At 54.1% G+C, this 19,203-nt stretch overlaps 1 protein-coding gene across 11 annotated transcripts in view; it reads right to left on the bottom strand.

The window, feature by feature from the left end:
• Positions 1-6,041: 6,041 nt before the first annotated feature.
• Positions 6,042-19,203, bottom strand: part of GNB1L (G protein subunit beta 1 like) — a 70,501-nt gene continuing 57,339 nt past the window's right edge. For all 11 annotated transcript variants that reach the window (XR_012419007.1, XM_045364000.2, XM_074004443.1 and 8 more), the window contains one exon: positions 6,042-6,570. Coding sequence is in view for 10 of the 11 variants with exons in the window: in XM_045364000.2 (XP_045219935.1) it covers positions 6,319-6,570 (252 nt within the window). In the remaining variant the exon portion in view is untranslated. The remainder of the gene's footprint in view (positions 6,571-19,203) is intronic.

Genomic DNA, 19,203 nt, shown 5'->3' with positions numbered 1-19,203 from the left:
GGAACTCTTTAGCCCATCTTTTGTATTTGCTTTCAGTTTGTGACACTTTGGTATCTCTTCCCGAGATGAGCGATTCTTTGGGTTTCACGGATGAGAGAGCCCATTGCATTGTCCTTTCATTTGGAGATATTGCCTGGTGTGTTGGGACAAGGAAGGACTAACCTTCCTTGTCAGTGTCTTATCACACCCGCAGGGCTGAGTGACAGGGTGGTCCTGGGCAGGCTTCCTGTGGCTGTGCAAACTGAGTGGGTGCACATTGGACTTTTCCCACCTACTGATGGTGTGTGAGGCCGATGTTACTGGGGCCTCAGCTGTCTGTGTTCACTCTTTCTTGCTACACAAAGAGAAACAAGGACAAGCCTTATTTGATAAAGGCCACAAACACTTTGACCTTCCTCCACCCAGTGTGGGGATCTGTGTCCCTTCTCCTTGACTCCAGGGCTGGTCACAGAAGGCTCTGGGCTCCAGCCTGGCTTGCTGGATGTGCTCTTGAAGCTCCCAAGTAAGAAGTCTGAGTCCCTGAGACCACTACACTGTAAGGACACTTGAAGGCGCTCAGGTTGATGGTCCCCACTGTGCCCAGCCCCTGAATGGAGCCAAGGCTCCAAGCACTTGAGTGAAGAGGCTGTGGTGGAAGCGGATCCTCCAGCTCTGGCCATCACCCCATGGAGTAGACAAACCGCTCAGCCCAGCCTCTCCCAAATTCCCGACCCACAGAGCCCATGTGCACAGCATGGCTGTTATGCTGCTCTGTTTGAGGTGGTTTATTAATGTAGCAAGAGATAATGGCACCAGGATGAACTCGATTTCTCAACACCCCACATTTTACAGGTTTCAGAATCCAAGTCAGGAGGTCAAGTGTGCGTGCAAGAGGTGGCAGAAGACAGATGTGCTGCTGTTCCCAGGCCACCTGCACAGCTGGATGGTGGAAGCTTGAGGTACTCGGCAGGCTGAGGCAAGTCTCATTTTATTCCATTTTCAAGAACAGAATAAAGCAAAAGAACATATTCAGTGCTTCCTTACAATGTTATCCTGTAGTCAGCTTTAATGATTTCTCTTTGAGCCTATTAGTTGGAGGCTGCAGTAAGCTATGATCATGCCACTGCACTCCAGCCTGGGTGACAGAGTGAGACCCCTACTGTCCCTGGACTCTTAAAACAAAACAAAACCAAAAAGCAAAACAAAACAAAAAAAATAACAGGCTGAGCACCTCCTACTAATTTCCTTGGCTTAGCACACCCTGTGGCCGTCGTCCCCATCGTCCGTGGCTTCATCCCTCATTTGATGCTTTCCTATGTGGACTTCCTGGCCAGTGCTGTGGGACCTCCCCCGTAGAGTTGGCCAGCCTCATGGGCTGGGCTACCCGTCCCACTCAGCAGTGGCTGCCTGGCCTCCCCTCTGTCTCTCTTGCCCAGGTCCTAATGGGCCTCCCGTAAAAGCTGATGCGTGGGGGCCAAGCCACACTTCGCTGACCTGGGGAAGCTGACAGAGTGACAGGGGGTCTCAGGGACCCTCCACCCACAAGGTGGGAAGGGGGATTGCTGGCAAATCTGGCATAGAGGTTGAGACCCCGAGGAGAGGCAGGCCTGGGGGATCTTGCAGCAGCTGTGTCCGCCTAGGACCACAGGGCTGGTGGGGCTGGCGGGGCTGGCAGCTTGGTGGAGGGCAGGTGCACGGCAAAGTTTTCACCGGTGCCGGCTTGTTGTCTTCCACGCTGGGATTTCGCATGAAGTTCTAGCTAATTGAGTATAAGCGTTTCTAAAGAACCCCCGGAGGGTTGTTTTTCTTTGTGCAAACAGTCCTTTTGTGCAGAGGGTGTTCTGTGACTTCTTGGCAGAGACACAGGTGGGAAACACCTGATTGAACATCATTGCCTGGGGAGTGGAGACACGCACAGCACGTCAACATGGAGCGCCCAGCAGCGGCGGCGGGTCCTGGGCTGTACTCTGGAGCCCTTCCTGGGATCATTTCCTGGCATCGGCTGACCCCTCAGTGTCTACGTGCTGAGCCCAATCTGCCTGCAGGGACGCCCGCTGCCAGAGGCGGAGGCAGGTTCTCCTGGTCTCAGAGCCGGGGCTGTCTGTTAGCCTGCCAGTAACACGCAGGGAGGAAGGAAAAGGCTCTAGGCACAGCTGCTTGTCCAAGAGGGACCCTGTTGGCGGCGCATTACTGGGTGAGTGCTGCCCGCCTGTGAATGGGGTGCTGGCCGAACCTACCTCATAAACTGGGGCTGCACAGAGGTCACATGGTGGCATCACCATCAAGAGGGGAGGCCCCTTGGCACTGGAGGCAGGAGGCAGGGCCTCACCAGGCAGACGTGCCAGGGCCCGTGTCCCTGCACACAGCTGCCTGCCGGCCAGTGGAGTGAGACCTGCTACCCCTCTGATAGCTCCTGGTAATCAGAGGGGCCCACTCCACCTGCACCAGAGGCAGTGGCTGGGGATGCTGGAGCACGCGGCTCCAGCCACTCAGGATCCCACTCTGGGCCATGAAAGTTACTCCACGGAACACCCCAAGGCCACCCCTGCTGGCTGTGAAGACACCACCATGCGGACAGTGCCCAGGGCTGGGGCTCACAGCCGCAAGAATCTGGATTTGAACAGAAAAGGACCCCAGCCCTGCTGCCACCCTGACACAGCCTTGCGGGGCCCTGAGCAGAGGACCAGCTGCATTGTGTCCGCGCCTCGACACATGGAAAGTCTTCCAATAAGAACAGGATGGTGGGCCGGGCACAGTGGCTCAGTCCTGTAATTCTAGTGCTTTGAAAGTAGGCTGAGGTGGGAGGATTAATCGCTTGAGCCCAGGAGTTCGAGACCAGCCTGGGCAACATAGCGAGACTCCTTCTCTATAAAAAAATAAAATATTAGCCGGGCATGGTGGTGTGCAACTATGTAGGTGGTCCTGAGCTCCTCGGGAGGCTGAGGCAGGAGAATCGCTTGAACCCGGGAATCGGAGGTTGCAGTGAGCCAAGATTGTGCCATTGCCAAGATTGAGCCAAGATTGTGCCTGGGGGACAGAGACTCTGACTAAAAAAAAAAAAAAAAAAATCCAAAAAACACAGGATGGTAGAACACACCTACCTGAGTCGGCACCGAAAATGGCAAGACATGTCCACTGTTATTTTCAAACACAAGTTCTCTCTGGCTTGAGAGACCTCACTGCTACCCAGGAGCATTATGGAGGAAGACGAGGAAGGGCCGATGAACAAAGGCTGCGTCTCTCAGTTGGTGGGTTGGCTGGGGGCGTGATGGCAGCGACCAGCCATGCTGCCAGGAGTCACCTCCCAGGTTCTTCCCAGGAGCTGCATGCTGACCCTCGGGCGCTGCCTCCGGGCCACCCCTCCTCCCCACTAAATGTCTTCACTGCCGGCTCTGGTGGCATTCCTGCCAGCCTGCAGGAAGCGGCTGTTTGCTAGGAAGATATCGCCAATGTCCAGGTACATCTTTTCCAAGCTGGATGTCTGGAACTGGGACCCTGTTTCTTCTTCTGTTGTGGGGGTTTTGAGGCTAGTCAGACGCATGGTGATTCATCACGACCCAGGTTCTGTTGACACAAAGGCCAGCCTGTCCAGAGCCACATGGCCCTGCTGTAGACGCCACAGAGCAGCTCAAGAGAGGAACAGGACCAGGAGGGTCGCACTGCTCTTGGCCGGCTCGGACCCCAGCACTGGTTCTGCTGCTCTCCCAGGCAGCTTAGCCAGGTGAATGAAAGTCTTGGGCCCGCCCTCCACAGGACGTTTATAAGGCCTCAGAAGCTGGATCTGCCTGGCAAGGGGGGCCCTGTCTGCCTAGCCACCCAGATGCGGGCACCTGGCCCTTTTGTGCACTGGAGGGGTGAGGGCTGTGTCAGGCATGCAGGACTCACGCTGTCCCCTGACTCCACCCCTGCACACTGAGATTCGGAACAAGATGTGCCTGGACACTGCTCAACGCCACGTGGCCTGGGGCACGCAGCTCAGGGCCAGGTTAGGGGGCAGCTGCCTGCCATCTGCCCTGCTTGTGCCTTTGACTGAACACACAAGAGCCAGGGGTCGACTCAAGATCTGTACATCCCTGCCCACAGCTCTTCATGGCCTGTAGGTAAGACGCCGGCAGGCAGCGCCACTCGCCAACCTCATGCTGGCGCGCACACCTGGGCCCTCATGTGGGATGCACGCCTTGTGGCTGTGGGACCTAGGGAGTTTTGTAACTATAGTGATGATGCCAAAGATAACAGGGACATAAAAAGGGGAAGGGGCAGAGGCCCAGAACCCTCAGGGTGGGAGCTGAGGTGGGGCAGATGTGCCCAGTGGCATGGCTTTGGCAAGGCTGTCAAGGGCATGCAGGGAGACTTCAAGGCCAACTCCCACTCTACCTACCCTGCCGCTGTCGTGGGGATGTCAGAACCTGACACCTTCCCTCACCGTGACAGCCTATGATGAGTGCCCAGGGTGCAGCTCCCTCAGCACCTGCAGTCACTGCAGCCTAAACCCAGGACCCTTCCCCTCCCTGACACCTCAGTGATGTGAAAATCCCTCCCGGAGTGCCCCACGCATCCCGGTGGCTGGCTACGGGACACTCAAGGAGAAGCAGCAGGGCCCCCCTCTCTAAAGGTCCTGGCACCTGGTGGCCACCCTTGTCCAGTGGGGCCAGGTCAGTGCCCAAGTCGGGCGGTCTCCAAGGTTGGGCCAGGGGCTGCTTTCCCGGCCAGCACGGACATTCCCGTTTGGTGGAACCAACAGAGAAGAGTGGTCACAGGACCCCTCGAGGACTCCGGGCCCCCCAGCAACCATGTTCCTCACAGTGGGGTTGGGAGGCGCGGTCTTGGGACCCCCTGCAGTGGATGCGCAGGTCTCACTGACAAATCCAACACCCCCATCCCCAGGCCTTGGAAGCCCTCCTCGACCGTACCCCACGGCGGCTGGTCACATCCACTTAACCCAGTGCAGCCGCCCTCAGGCTGTAATCCAGCCCTCCACCCCCAACCCGGCACCGGAGCCTTCCTGGCCCCAAGCTGCAGCGCCCAGTCCAGCCCTCCGTTTAGCAGGTCTGTTCCAGGAACTCCCCTAATCCACCCATGCTCTGGCCACCTGGATCCCACACCCTTCCGATCCGTCCCACACATGTTCTCCAGATTTCTGCCTGGAAACCTGGAAATGCCACGTGGTCCTGCAGGAGGTTGGCGCCCCTCTCAGGGTCACCCTCTGTACCTCACCCTGGGGACCTGCTGGACTCTAGTCTAGTGCTAGGACTAGAAGCCTGGGTGGGGGTCCCAAGGAGCATTGGCAAGGCCTTGCAGGGCAACTGCCCCGGGCCTTCAGCTAGAGGGGCTCTTCTGGCAATCAGGGCAGACGCAGGTGTTTGTGGTCCCGGCTTCTCTGGATCTGCCCATGGGCCCCACTCCAATAATCAGGGTCATGGTTCTTTCCTAATCAACACCCGCGTTTAGGAGGAGACGACCAGCCAGGCTGGGCCCGGCTGCCTGCAGTGTGAGGCTCTGGCTGCTAAGTCCTGTTCTTGCTGTGTTGTGCCCTGGGGGCCACCCTGTGTGCAGCTGCAGCTGTGACTGTGGCCTTGGCCGCTGTGAGGCAGTGCTTGTCACTCCCTCGCTGCTCTCGTGCCTTCTGCCCAGCACTCACCTGGAGGCGCACCCTGCGTGCCTTCCCCACTGCACCCTCTCTGGGCAGGCATGCGCTCCTGGATCCCACATCTGGCCTGGCCCTGTGCGCTGCAAGCCCCCCTTGCCATCCCTCACAGGCATCTTTCTCTGCATCAGCTTCACTCTTTAGGGAGTTCAGTTACTTCCTGATCCTGATCCTGGCCTCAACCTATGTGTTGGGAGCTCCTGGCTTCCTCAGGGCGAGGGGTCACGTGGACATCGACAGGCAGCTGTGGTTGGGGCCTATCATCTCCGGAGGCCTGGCCCAGGAAACCCACACTTGGGGTGGCCCATTCAACAATGGGTGAGGGTGGGGCTGAGCATCCTGCCTGGTGGGGGTCTGAGGGCACTGATGCTAAGTAGGGGACCAGGGCCTCCTCAGGGAGCTCCCACCTCAAGCCTGCAACTTGGCAATGGAAATTTATTATAAAATACCCTCAGCTGGCAACACAGCAGGCCCAAGCCAACATCTCCCGTAGGCCTTGGACAGCCAGGACTCTGGCTGGCCCCCAGAGTCACCGTCCTGTGATGACACACTCCACAAAAGGAAACACCAACCTCGTGGTCCTTGGGCCATGATTTGCTGGTCCTCAGAGGCCCTTGAGGTTTCAGGTCAAGGCTGGGGCCCGATGCCCACCTCCCTGCCCGCCCTCCTTGTCTCCCGGGAGGGGAGTGGGTGAGTCACGCGCGTGGGTAGAGCGACCAGAGGCTGATCCGCTGATCCTTGGAGCCCGCGGCCAACAAGCCATCGGCGGCGAAGGCCACGCACTGGACGGCGGCGCTGTGGAAGGCCAGCACGGCCAGCGGCTGCATCGTCCGCCAGTGGAACACGCGGATGCGGTGGTCCCAGCCTGCGGTGGCCAGGATCTTGCGGTCTGGCCGGATGGTGATCTCGGCGATCCCGGGATTGGTGAGTTCATGAGTCCCACGCACCTGTGAGAGTGAGGAGAGGCGTTAGGCCACTGCTTAAGCCCGTGAGGCAGTGCTGTCCCCGGCGCCCCACCTGCAGCTGGAACCAGGAGAGACGCAGGCCCACAGGCCCGGGACGTGAGGGGCACACACTCCCGCACAGCTGACCTCCTACTCTTCCTAAGACCACGATGGGGGACTCCAGCCCTCCCCTCAGACTGGTCTTCGGCCCTGCCCTGCTGCTCCTTGCACCAGCTCTGACCGACTCCTTCCCCAGTCACAGAGCAGCAGAGAGACAGGGATGTCCCAGCTGTAGGAGACGGGCTGGATCCTGGGGCTCCTCACCCCGGGGAAGACACTGCACCCTAGTGCCTAGTGAGAGGCCACGTCCTGGGCTTGACGGCAGCAGAACGCTGGCACTTCTCCCAAGAGAACCTCACAACCACCCCAAAGCTGATGAGGATGAGAAATACAAACTCCATCTTCAGCAAAACCATGAGGTATGTGAACCCCCAAGCTCAACAGGGCTGGGAGCACTGCCAAGAGCAAGACCCAGTGGGGGGTTGGCAGGATGAGGCGGGGACAAGGGGGAGACGTCCTGGAGGCGGCAGGAACCACACAGTGCCCCTTGCCCGGTGGGGGCAACATCCCCGGCTGGGTTCTGAGAGGGGGTGGGGCACTGCACAAGACCCGGAGCCACACAGGCAGATCCTATGTGCACGGGGCTGTCGGGGCGCTGGCCTCTTCCTGGGCCGAGCGTCCCACACTCGGCGCTGGGTGCGCAGGAAGCCTCCTGCCCCGGCCCCTCCCTGACATTCTTCTCCTGCAACAAGCAGGGAGCTGGGGAGTTGGGAGATTAGCGCTGCCTCTGTGGCCACAGCACTTCTTGGTTCCACAGGGTGACATGTCCCATGTGCTGCAGGAAGTTTGGCACCTCTGTGCCCACACACTGAATGACAGAGGCACTTTGCCACCATGACGACAAGAAACAAGGGCCACTTCCTGCCACACCAGCCCCATGCACTGTGAGCTTTCCGTCAGCACCCTCTTCTCTAAGGGCCTCCCGATGGGGGCCACGCTGCCCTCAGTTGCGAATCACACATCTCTGCAAAGACAGCACAAGGAAAAAGGAAGAAGAAACAGGAAAAAACAATGGCAACATTCAGCAGAGGCCAATGGAAAGTGTCACCAAGCAATGCTGTCATAAATTAACAAAAGAAAACTTCATGAATTAAGCTCTGGCTCTGCGTCCCGTCTGTAAAACAAGAACCCAAAGCAGAAGAACGCGGAGGAGGAAAGCTGACCTGGCAGAGCTCAGGGGAGAACTGGAAGAAAACTCAAAGCAATGAAGGAGAATCAGCAGCAGCAGCGACTCTAACAGGACAGCCAGGGACACAAAGGGCAGGAATGATGGAGAGTGGGCAGAATGGGCTGGGCGTGGTGGCTCATGCCTGTAATCCCGGCAGTTTGGGAGGCTGAGGTGGGAAGATTGCTTGAGTCCAAGAGTTTGAGACCAGCCTGAGTAAAACAGCATGACCTCCATCTCTATAAGAATTTTTTAAAAAATTAGCTGGAGGTGGTGGCATGTGCCTGTAATCCCAGCTACTCAGGAGATTGAGGCAGGAGAATCAGCTGAGCCCAGGAGATGGAGGCTGCAGTGAGCTGAGATCACTGCCACTGCACTCCTGTCTGGGCAACAGAGTGAAACCCTGTCTCAAAAAAAAAAAAAAAAGATACGCTCTAATAAAGTTATTGGACTTCATAGCTAAAAAACTTTCGATGGCCAGACAAAAAGACCGTGTTGATGATGAGGGTGCCGTTTAGTCCGTCCTCAGAATGTTCCGCAGCCACATGGGTGCCAAGGGATGATGGGGTGATGCCTGCAAAGGCTGAGAAGGAAAGCAAGGTCCAAGCATTTTATATCCAGCCAAACTGTCGCTCAACTATAAAAACAACAGACCAACATTTCTGAACATGTAAGAACTCAGAGAATCCTGCAGCCATAAGCTGTTCTTGAAGGACTAGGAGATTAACTCCAGTCTCATAAGAGATAACTGGAGAACTGCTGCAAATGGTCTGGCAGGGAGCACTGGACCCACTTGCCTATAGGATTAGCTCTAAGACAATATGGGGATTATGGCTGTGAAACGGGTTATATAACTCACAGAAATATGGGAGGCACTAAGAGAGATAGGATGGTTGTTAAGTTCACTGATTTAGCTCAGTTTTTGTCCTTAGGGGCCAAAGATGTAATAGTCAACCTCATCCCCGAGAGATTATCTGAGCTCCCCCACCATAAGTAATGACAAAAATAGCATCATTTCCTTCTCCTATCCCACCTCACTGTAGGTGCCTTTGTTTCCTAGTATTTCCCTTGTATATCTGCATAAAGTTAAAAAAAGATCTAAATATACTCAACAGGCTGAGTGCGGTGGCTCATGCTTGTAATCCCAGCTACTTGGGAGGCAAAGACAGGAGGATTGCTTGAGGCTGGGAGTTTGAGGCTGTCATAAGCTAAGATCACACCACTGCACTCCAGCCTGGGCAACAGAGTGAGACCCTGTCTTTTAAAAACATTACAAATTAGCCAGGCGTGGTTGTGTAGTCCCAGCTACTTGGGAGGCTGAGGTTGGAGGATCATTTGAGTCTAGGTTTATGATTGAATTTCAAAGTGAAATCCAAATCTGTGCTATGTACAAGGGAGATTCCAAAGGAACTCTTGGCAAAGATATACTGGGAAAATGCAAACAAGAAGAACAGGGTAATCTGAATAACAGGAACATTTGAATTTAGGGCCAAAGCATTAGGTAAGGTTATATAAAATACTTAACAATGATAAAGAGTACAATTCCCAGCGAAGAGCTATATAATCCCAGCACTTTGGGAGGCCAAGGCAGGAGGACTGCCTGAGCCCAGGAGTTCAAGACCAGCCTGGGCAACATATAGAGATCCTGTCTTTACAAAAACAAATTTTAATTAGCCATGCATGCTGGCATGTACCTGTAGTCCCAGCTTCTTGGGAGGCTAAGGTGGAAGGATTGCTTAACCCAGGACTTTGAGGCTGCAGTGAGCTATGATCACACCACTGCACTCTAGCCTGGGCGACAGAGCAAGACCTTGTGCCCCCACCCCCAAAATAACTGTAAATATCTGTTTAGCCAATAAACTGACATATCATCCATAAAGCAAGAACAATAGGAAAGTGGCTATAATTGAGTAACTGGTACCAGACTAGTCCTCTTGATGCAAACAACCATAAAAAGTGGACAAAATACACAAGGCAACTGTTTACAGGCAGGAAACACTAGGCAGAGAAGGGGAGCTGATGAGGTGGGCCTCCCAAATGCCCCCACAGCTCTCTGCCTGGAGACAATGCCCTCGGCATGAAGTCCACGCAGAACATAGTGGTCACATTAAGCTGAGGAGGCAAAGATCAGAATCTAGAGCAGTCAGAGGGCTGAAATCCGTGGGGCAAGGCAAAGGAACGGAGGGAGCTGAAGACTGTGTAAGGGGTCCCTACGAGTCTTGTGTGAGGGCTGGACTGCGCATGCCCACGGTGGACTCCACAGGGCTAACCAGAGCTGCAGAGTTAAACAGAACAGGTTCAAGAGGTCAACACTGCTGGGGGTCCAGTCAGCCTGAGTGCAAAGACTGCGTGACAGCCTGAGACCAGCTGAGCTACCAGAACGGCATCACTTCAGGAACAGGATTCTGTCTTAGAGTATGGCCTACCCTAGATCTACCAGAACAAAACTTGAAACCAAGCCCTGACAAGGTCTGCAGGAGAGGCAGAGTTTGGAAGTTGAGTTCCACCCCACTTAACAAGCCTGGGAATGAACTTTCCACAGACCTGCCCTAACAAAGCCAAAAGCCAAGCCTGCACAAGCTCAAGGTGAACAGTCAGTCACTGAACTGCACACCAGAATGAAAGCAAACACTCTTCAGAGCAAAATAACAGAACCCAGAGATTCAGCATGTATCGTTTACCATGTCTGGCACACAAACAGCAAATTACTAGACGTGCTAAGAAGCAGGAATATATGACCCATAGTCAAGGGGAAAAAGCAGTTAATAGAAACTGACCCCAAAATGGCAGAGATGTTGAACATATCAGATAAAGACTTTAAAGAAACTACTTAAATGTGTTCAAAAAAAATGAAAGGAAAATGTATTCAAATAATTACCAAAACAAATTGTCTTCAATGAGCAAATAGGAACTATTAGCAGAGAAATGGAAATTATAAAAAAGAATCATAATAGAAATTATAGAACTGGAAAGCTCAATACTGAAATGAAAAATGTATCAAATAGGCTTAACAGCAGATTGGAAATATATTTATTTTTAAAGTCAGTGAACTAGAAGACAGATCAACAGACATTGCCCAATCTGAAGAGGAGGGAGAAAAATGACTGAACCAAAACAAACAGCGCCTCGGGGGCCATGGGATGCTATCAAACTGCGTAACTCACAGAAGCCCCAGAAGGAGGAGAAAGTGAAAATGGTCAAGAAAAAACAGTGGCTGGATATTTCCCAATTTTAATGAGAAACACGAATATATAGATGAAAAGCTCACAGAACCCAATCAGGACAAGAAAAAAAATCTGTCTAGGCACATGATAGTCAAACTGCTGAAAACCACAGATTAAAAAAAAAAAAATCTTGAAAGCGGCCATGGTGCAAGACATATTACATGCATGGAAATGATAGGATACCATGAGTTCTCATCAGAAACAAGGAACAACATCTTTACAGGGCACGAGGAAAAATAAAACTATCATTCCCAAGTTCCATAGCCAGGATTCTGTAAAAAGGAGGGTGATGAAGACATTTTTTAGATAAATAAAAGCTAGAGAATTTTTTGCCAGCAGGATTGCACTACAAAAAAATGTAAGAAGCTCCTTGGGTCTATAGGATGAACAGCAGAAATGGCAAAGGGGTGAGTAAATGTAACATGTTACGTTTTTTATTTCTTGTGTTTTTTTTAACTGATGATTTGAAGGAAAACTGGTCAGATGCAGTGGCTCATACCTGTAATCCCAGCATGTGGGATTGCTTAAACCTAGGAGTTCAAGGCCAGCCTGGGCAACACAGTGAGACCCTATCTCTACAAAAACTTAGCCAGGCATGGTGGTACGTGCCTGTAGTCCCAACTACTCGGGAGGCTGAGGCAGGAGTTTGAGGGTGCAGTGAGCTGTGATTGCAACACTGCACCCCAGTCTGGGTGACAGAGCAAGACCTTGCCTCAAAGAAAAGGAAAACTAATATTGTAAGGTGCAGTTTTGAATGTGTGTAGATGTAGATCACAACAGTCACGGAAAGACTAAAAGGGTGAGTAGGAGGGATTGCACCAGCACAAGGTCATGTTTGTGAGACGGGATGTGAACAACACTGATTCTAAGGAGACTTTCAGAAGGGTGCACACTCTTGAAGTGCAACCACTTAGGAACAAAAGTGGTAAGAGGTCTAGCTAAGAAGCCAATAGAGGAAATAAAACAGAATACTAAAAAATAAATATTTGATTACCACAAAAGAAGGTCGAGAAGGAGGAAAAGTGGTCAAAAATGGAAGTGAGAAGTGGAAAATAAGTCTAGAGATGTTAAACTTAATCCCAGACATGTCAATAATTACAGTGAATGCAAACAGACTAAACGTACCAGTTAAAAGGCAGAGATTGTCAGAAAGCATCACAAAGCAAGACACACCTGTCTCCTAAAGATACTTTTTATTGGGAGGCCGAGGCAGACGGATCACGAGGAGGTCAAGAGATCGAGACCAGCCTGGCCAACATGGTGAAACCCCTTCACTACTAAAAATACAAAAATTAGCCGGGCGTGGTAGCACAAGCCTGTAATCCCAGCTACTCGAGAGGCTGAGGCAGGAGAATCACTTGAACCTGGGAGGCGGAGGTTGCAGTGAGCCGAGATCATGCCACTGCACTCCAGCCTGGGAGATAGAGTGAGACTCCGTCTCAAAAAAAAAAAAAAAAAGTAAAAAAAAAAAAAAAAGATGCTTTTTAAATGTCAAGAGGTCAAGACAGATTGAAAGTAGAAGCAGGGAGGAAAATGCAAAGGGCAAACCTAAGAAAGTCGATGCTACTGTTTAGCATCAGACAAAGCCAACTTCAAGACAAAGAGCATTACAAGAGACAAGGGACACTTTGTGTTGAGAAAAAGGCCCTGCACCAAGACGAGGTGACATCTCAGCGCCTACACACCCGCACTCAGCCCCAGAGCTTCAAAGCTCATGAAGCAAAACTGGCAGAGACAAAGAAACAGGCATGTGTGCAATCACAGTTAAAGATTTTAAGAGCCTTCTCTGTGTAACTGTTAAAAAAAACTAGACCAAAAAATCGGTAAGGATATTAAAGACTGGAACCATGTCCACTGACCTGGGTCAGGCTGACGGAAGGCTCCACCCCACAACTGCGGAACACACGCTCCTTTCAAGTCCATGTGGTGCACTCCCCGACACACACCATGTGCTGGGCCAAAACCAAGCCTCCATAAATTTCTTTTTTTTTTTTTTTTTGAGACGGAGTCTCGCTCTGTCGCCCAGGCTGGAGTGCAGTGACGCGATCTCGGCTCACTGCAAGCTCCGCCTCCCGGGTTCACGCCATTCTCCTGCCTCAGCCTCCCGAGTAGCTGGGACTACAGGCGCCCACAACCGCGCCCGGCTAATTTTTTGTATTTTTAGTAGAGACGGGGTTTCACCGTGGTCTCGATCTCCTGACCTTGTGATCCGCCCGCCTCGGCCTCCCAAAGTGCTGGGATTACAGGCGTGAGCCACCGCGCCCGGCCCGCCTCCATAAATTTCTAAACACTGCAATTGCACTGCGTGCATTCACTGACAACAGAATTAAGCTAGATTAAAGATATAGCTACAAAATCAACGAATATTTGGAAATTAACACCCCCCCCAAGGAAACAACAGATCAAAGAGGAAATCACAATATTTTGAACTGAATTAAAATGAAGACACAATAAATCAAAGCTTATGGGACTGAGCCACACGGAAGGTGGCCAGGCTGGGAGTTGAATTCTCAGCAGCCCAGGGAAGAGGCAGGACCTAGATCCGAGACCCAGCAGCTGCTGCTGCTGAGAGAACGGCCCCTCGGCATCCAGGCCCGTGCACTCAGAGGCCACCAGCACAGCCACCAAGAAGCCCCTGCCCGAGGAATCCCTAAAGGATGTACTTTTTGGCTCCCAGAAGGAGGGCCTGAGATGTAAGAATGCCCAGGGCAACGCTCACACATTGCAGTTATCGACGTGAGAACTGGTTTCATAAGAGATGTGTCTACACCTGGAGGGCCAGGAAGGTTGGAGGTAAAATGATTAAAATATAAGGCTATAAAGGGAAGTAGCGACCAAAAGAAACCTGGATTGAGCCATATTAATTAGTTGGAAAAATAGGCTTTGGGGCAAATGTCCTTTCTAGAGATGATGAGGGGGAATGAAGAGAAGACCTCACTCACTAGGGAATTACCATTTTAAACTGGCATATTCCTAGGTCAGCTTCAAAGTGCATAAAGCAAACACAGACAGGCCCCCGGCAAAAGGGAACTGGACAGGCCTCTCTGCACTTGCTGGGGACCCTGGTCCCCTGCAGGATGACTTAAAGGCCTAAGAATCAGTAGACACATGGGCCTGGCACTCACGTGTGCAGCGGGGCATCTGACAACCAGCACCGCCTCCCTGGCACATGTGCAGTGCTTATGAAAATTGGACGGCCCTGCATTTCAAAGAACTGATATCATTCAGACCTTGTTCCCAGACCACAATGTTAATTAAGTTAGAAATTGAAATCTAAAAAATAACTGGGGGAAAAAATCAAACATTCAGAACCATAAAAACATTCTAATTAACTCAGCAGCCAGAGAACAAATAAAAATGGGGTCTTTGTGTCAAATGAGGAACATGGAAAAAAAAATAATAAAAATGGGGTCTGCATGGAAGTGAGGGGAGGAAGACAATGTCTTCTTGCACCAGGGAGCCCAGCTGGGTGGTCACCTGTGGAAACAGGCTCCATGTGGGGCGGGCAAGGGAAGGCTGAGTGCCAATGGGCTGTGCACCTGACCCCAGGCAGGGCAGCAGATGCAACCCAGGGGACATGGGATGGAGGGAGAGCATGGCAAGGACAGAAATGATGAACAGAAAGATAGAAATGCTCAAGGACAAACACATACAAGACTGATCAGGAATAAAGCAGGGACAGAGCTTTGAATGCGGCAGAAATTTAAACAATCATCACAAGCAGTCCAAAAAAGGTCACTAGGAATATAACCTTGAGGATTTGTATGCCCACACATTCCTAGAAAAATTCCCCAAATTGGCCGGGCGCGGTGGCTCAAGCCTGTAATCCCAGCACTTTGGGAGGCCGAGACGGGCGGATCACGAGGTCAGGAGATCAAGACCATCCTGGCTAACACGGAGAAACCCCGTCTCTACTAAAAAATACAAAAAAAAAAAACTAGCCGGGCGAGGTGGCGGGCGCCTGTAGTCCCAGCTACTCGGGAGGCTGAGGCAGGAGAATGGCATAAACCCGGGAGGCGGAGCTTGCAGTGAGCTGAGATCCGGCCACTGCACTCCAGTCCGGCACTCCAGTCCGGCACTCCAGCCCGGGCAACAGAGCGAGACTCCGTCTCAAAAAAAAAAAAAAGAAAAGAAAAATTCCCCAAATCAGGAAACCTAAATTAGTCCACAAAGGAAACAACCCAGGCAGAGAAAATAACTGCCCAGTAATTGTGCAGGTGAAGACCAACCTACAGTCACTCACAACCCCCTACCTCCACCGCCCAAATGTGTCCATCCATCAGGAGAAGAGGGGACGCTCCCCACCAGCTTCCTGAGCCAGAGGCTCCTGTCACTAGGCAGGTGGTGGGAGAGGGAGACCCAAGTCAGTCTGTGGCCCTGGGCAGTTCTGGCCCAGGCCAGCGGAGTGGGCAGAGCATATGTCACACATGGGGGGCGCTCATGGTGATTTCAGGACTTTTCCCTGAGATCCAGGGACAGACTGAGGATATTAGTTGTTTTAATGTTTAAGAAAACGCCAACAATGCAATGAACAGATTCAAGAAGAAAACCTGTATGAGTCAGAGAGATATAGTGAGAGCATTTGGTGACATCAGGCACCCATTCAAGACCCAGATTCTTTCCCCAGGAGAGGTGGGACGAGCCTTACCTGGCGAGGAGATGCCACTAAATAACCCACAGCCCTCACCCCGGCCTGGGATACCACCGCCTGCGCCCCCTGACGCTGCTCTAGGCTCCTGCTCAGTGAGGTCGGTGCCTCGCCATGCCCTCTCAGCCACCTTGCCCTCCTACCTCAACACCAGCTTGTCCCTCAAGGCCAAGCCCCTGCAGGCCCATCGTCCTGCCCTTTCAAGGTGTCTCCAGGGCCCAAGCCCCCTTGTTCATGGACTTACCAAGGCCTGCAGCCCTGACCCTTCTCATGGCCCCTCCCCTCCCATCCCCCACTATAACCAGCACAGTCCCAGCACATCCCAGATGCTCTGCCTGTCCTCTACCTCTCTTGCCTGGCAGACTTTGGCTCTAGGGGTCTTGGCAGCGTCCTGCCTGTGCACACACAAGCAGCTGAACGTGCTGCAGCACAACACACAGCCATTGGTTGGCAACCACAAGCCAAGGCTGGCCTCAGTGTGCAGAGCACCCGGCCTCAGGGCTGCCTCCCCTCCCTCCACACCAGCCCCTGCCTCCCCACTTGGCTCCCTGTGACCCGGCTGAGGGGCCATCAAGGCCAGCACCTGCTGTGCAGGGCCGTGGGGGGATGCTGGCATGTACGTGTCACGCGTGTGGGGTTCACCGCCTGTGCTTGCAGACCCAGGAGCCTCTCCCTGCTCTCAGGGACCAGAACACAGTGGCCCAAGGAGGGAACTGGTGGCTGGGAACAAGAACAGGAGGCTGATTTGATGCCATCGTCACTGTCTCCCATTTCTCTCCTATGACCTCTGCCCTAAGTCAGTGGTAGAGAGCAAACACCGGGCCCCACCCCATGGCCCTCACTTGAAGCCACTGGGGCCTGCTCAGGGCCCTCTTGATAGGAATTTGCCGGAAGGTCCTTCCCAGGGAGAAAAGAGCTGCTGAATGCCTGGAGCCACTAGGCGCGCGGGGAGGTTTCCGTAGGAGTCCTGACGGCGTGTCTTCACCTGTGGGAGGCTGAGATGCCCAGTTCCTCCTGCCCAGCAGCCCGGCTGTGCCTACCCACCAGCCAGGCGGCCACTGCCTGCAGGGACAGAAGTGACCCCACACCCACCTCAGCCATTCTCAGAAAGCAGTGACAGCATCGAGGTAAAGAAAACCAGGTGCAAAGACCAGCTTCCCGCAGGAAATGAGGACGATGCAGGAAGCCTGGTGCGGCCTCCTGGAGAAAGACTAGGGCCTGCTCCAGCCCTGTGTTCCTGAAGAAGAGGACCGGTCCTGGCCCTGCAGTGATGGCAGCCAGGGCCCTGCACTACTGTGCTCCTGATGGCAGGTGGGACCATGCCCACGCCCTGCACAAGCCTCTCCTCCTGATGCCATGCACGGGGAGCTGACCCAGGGCCCTCTGCCCTCCCTCCTGGCTGCCCAGCAGCTCTGCTACTGCCCTCTAAAGGGCAGCCTCTGGCAGACGGCGGCAGCAGCCACCACTGCTGTGCAGATGGGAGCACAGCTGGGACACCTGGCCGTGCCTCATGGGAGAGCCACAGTTGGTCCACTTCCCAGGCCAGGGCTGTCTGGAGTAGGGGAGCCTCATTATTACTTAAAGGCCTCAGAATATGGCTGGCTGTAAATCAGTCCCCGCTTCAAGGCTGTGGGCGCTACCCCAAATGTGGGAGGGAGAGGGCCTGCGTACCACCTGTATCTGATGACAACGCAGGCTCTAACTGCGACGGCTCGTGGGAAAGCCACCTTAGCAAGGCAGGGCGCCAGTTGCCACTTGCCTCCAAGGCACCCTCAGGTGGCATCCTGATGTGGGCAGCCTCCTCGTCACCATCGCAGCCCCTGGCCAAGCCCCAGCCTGGACCTGGCCCTTCCAGGAAGGATCTCTGGCCACCAGTGTCTCTCATAGCGCATGACTTCAGGTGCCAGGAATGCGTGGTGCGGCCAGGCCACTATCTGGTTCCGATTACCCATGCTCTGCTCCGGGAACCTCATTTGCGTCTCCGCTCCCAGCACCCGCTGGGGGGAGACTGATCTTGGCTTATCAGAGGCTTCAGCGGGAGGGTGCGAGGGACACACAGCCGCACCCACGTGGCTCTTGGCCGAGGAGTCACAGTGCAGGCGGTGGGTGAGGACACCTGTGGGTGCTGAGGACCTTCGGTCACCTTGCTTGCTCTCAGCGGCAAGAACGCTCTCAGGCAGCTCACCTCTGAAAGCGCCCCCAGAGGCTTTCCCTAAGGCCTGGGCTTTACAGAACCTGCAGTCTCCAGGGCCTCTAAGATCAATGTTAAGACGTGACATTGGGCAGAGGGTGGCATGTCAGCCTCTCCAGCTCCCTGTCCCCTGTCCCTGGGGTCGCCTGTCCCCTCCCAGGCCTCCTCCTGGCCCATGCAACACAGGGCTCAGCAGGGGAAGCGCTTCTCCTTTGATGTGCACCACGGGCCGATGCCCTGCCCAGCACGCCACAGCCACGCCAACCACTTCCAGTTCCTGGTTCTCCCTTCTGCTGTCACTTTTCAATTCATTAATACCTGGTCCCCCTTTTGCTTTAACTTTTCAGTTCATCAATCTGGTCAAGTTCATCTCTGGACTGGAACGTGCCCCATAAATTACAGTCTTAAGTTCCAGCAGCTGTTTCCCAAGCACGCCAGGAGAGACGAGGCAGATCTGGGCCAGGACGGCAGGAGGGCCCCTTCCCGGGGTCTTGGGCGCAGGGGTGGGGACTGCAGGGAAGAGCCTTCTGGGGGCTCTCAGGGAAGCTGCCTGGGTCTTCAGCCCTTTACTGTCAGACTGGTGAAGGACAAGCCAGTGCCAAGTGAACACTGGACCCCATGGGGGCGCCCTGCAGGGTCCCTGCCAGGCTTGAGGAGGAGGGAGGGAGTGGGAGGGAGATGCCCCTTCCAGACATGCACCCAGAGGGGCTCAGCCTCCCAGCGCCCGGAGCAGCTCAGCTTCTAGTTGCTAAGAATGGGCATCATGATGACTCTTATCCACCCATCACACAGGCCCACTAGGCCTCAGGAGACCCTTCCTCCCAGGGAAACACGAGAAGCTCTGCCACTTACAGCAGGGACTTGCGTCTCCACCCCCAGGACAGCTGACGGATGGGCAATGGATGGACACAGCTCTCCTGCAAGTCTGCCATGTGCCCACACAGGTTGGTGATGCCCACAGGGCACTGGGGCCGCTCACAGAACCCCGCCCCTCTGTGTATCCTGGTCTCACCAGGGCCCGTCCTTCGCAGCTCCACCATGTGCTTCAAAGGCTCTGGTGGTGCCTACTCAGGAGTGGGCCTGACGGACCCGAGGTGAGCCCTCCCCGCCCCACGGGGCCAGGGCTGGGCGAGCGTGAGGTGCAGCAGGCTTGCTGGGGCTGCTGGCAAGTCTGCCCCGCCTGGGGGGCCCAAGGGATGCCTTCCCTGTGGCCTCCTGTCATACAGACAGCCCGGACCACAGCCCCACAGAGAAGGGCAGCCCCAGGCCCTGTCCTCAGTGAGGCTGG

This window comes from Macaca fascicularis, chromosome 10 (genome assembly GCF_037993035.2).
Source record: "Macaca fascicularis isolate 582-1 chromosome 10, T2T-MFA8v1.1".
In the NCBI taxonomy this organism is placed as follows: Eukaryota; Metazoa; Chordata; class Mammalia; order Primates; family Cercopithecidae; genus Macaca; species Macaca fascicularis.
This window is presented reverse-complemented; position numbering and strand designations above follow the sequence as displayed.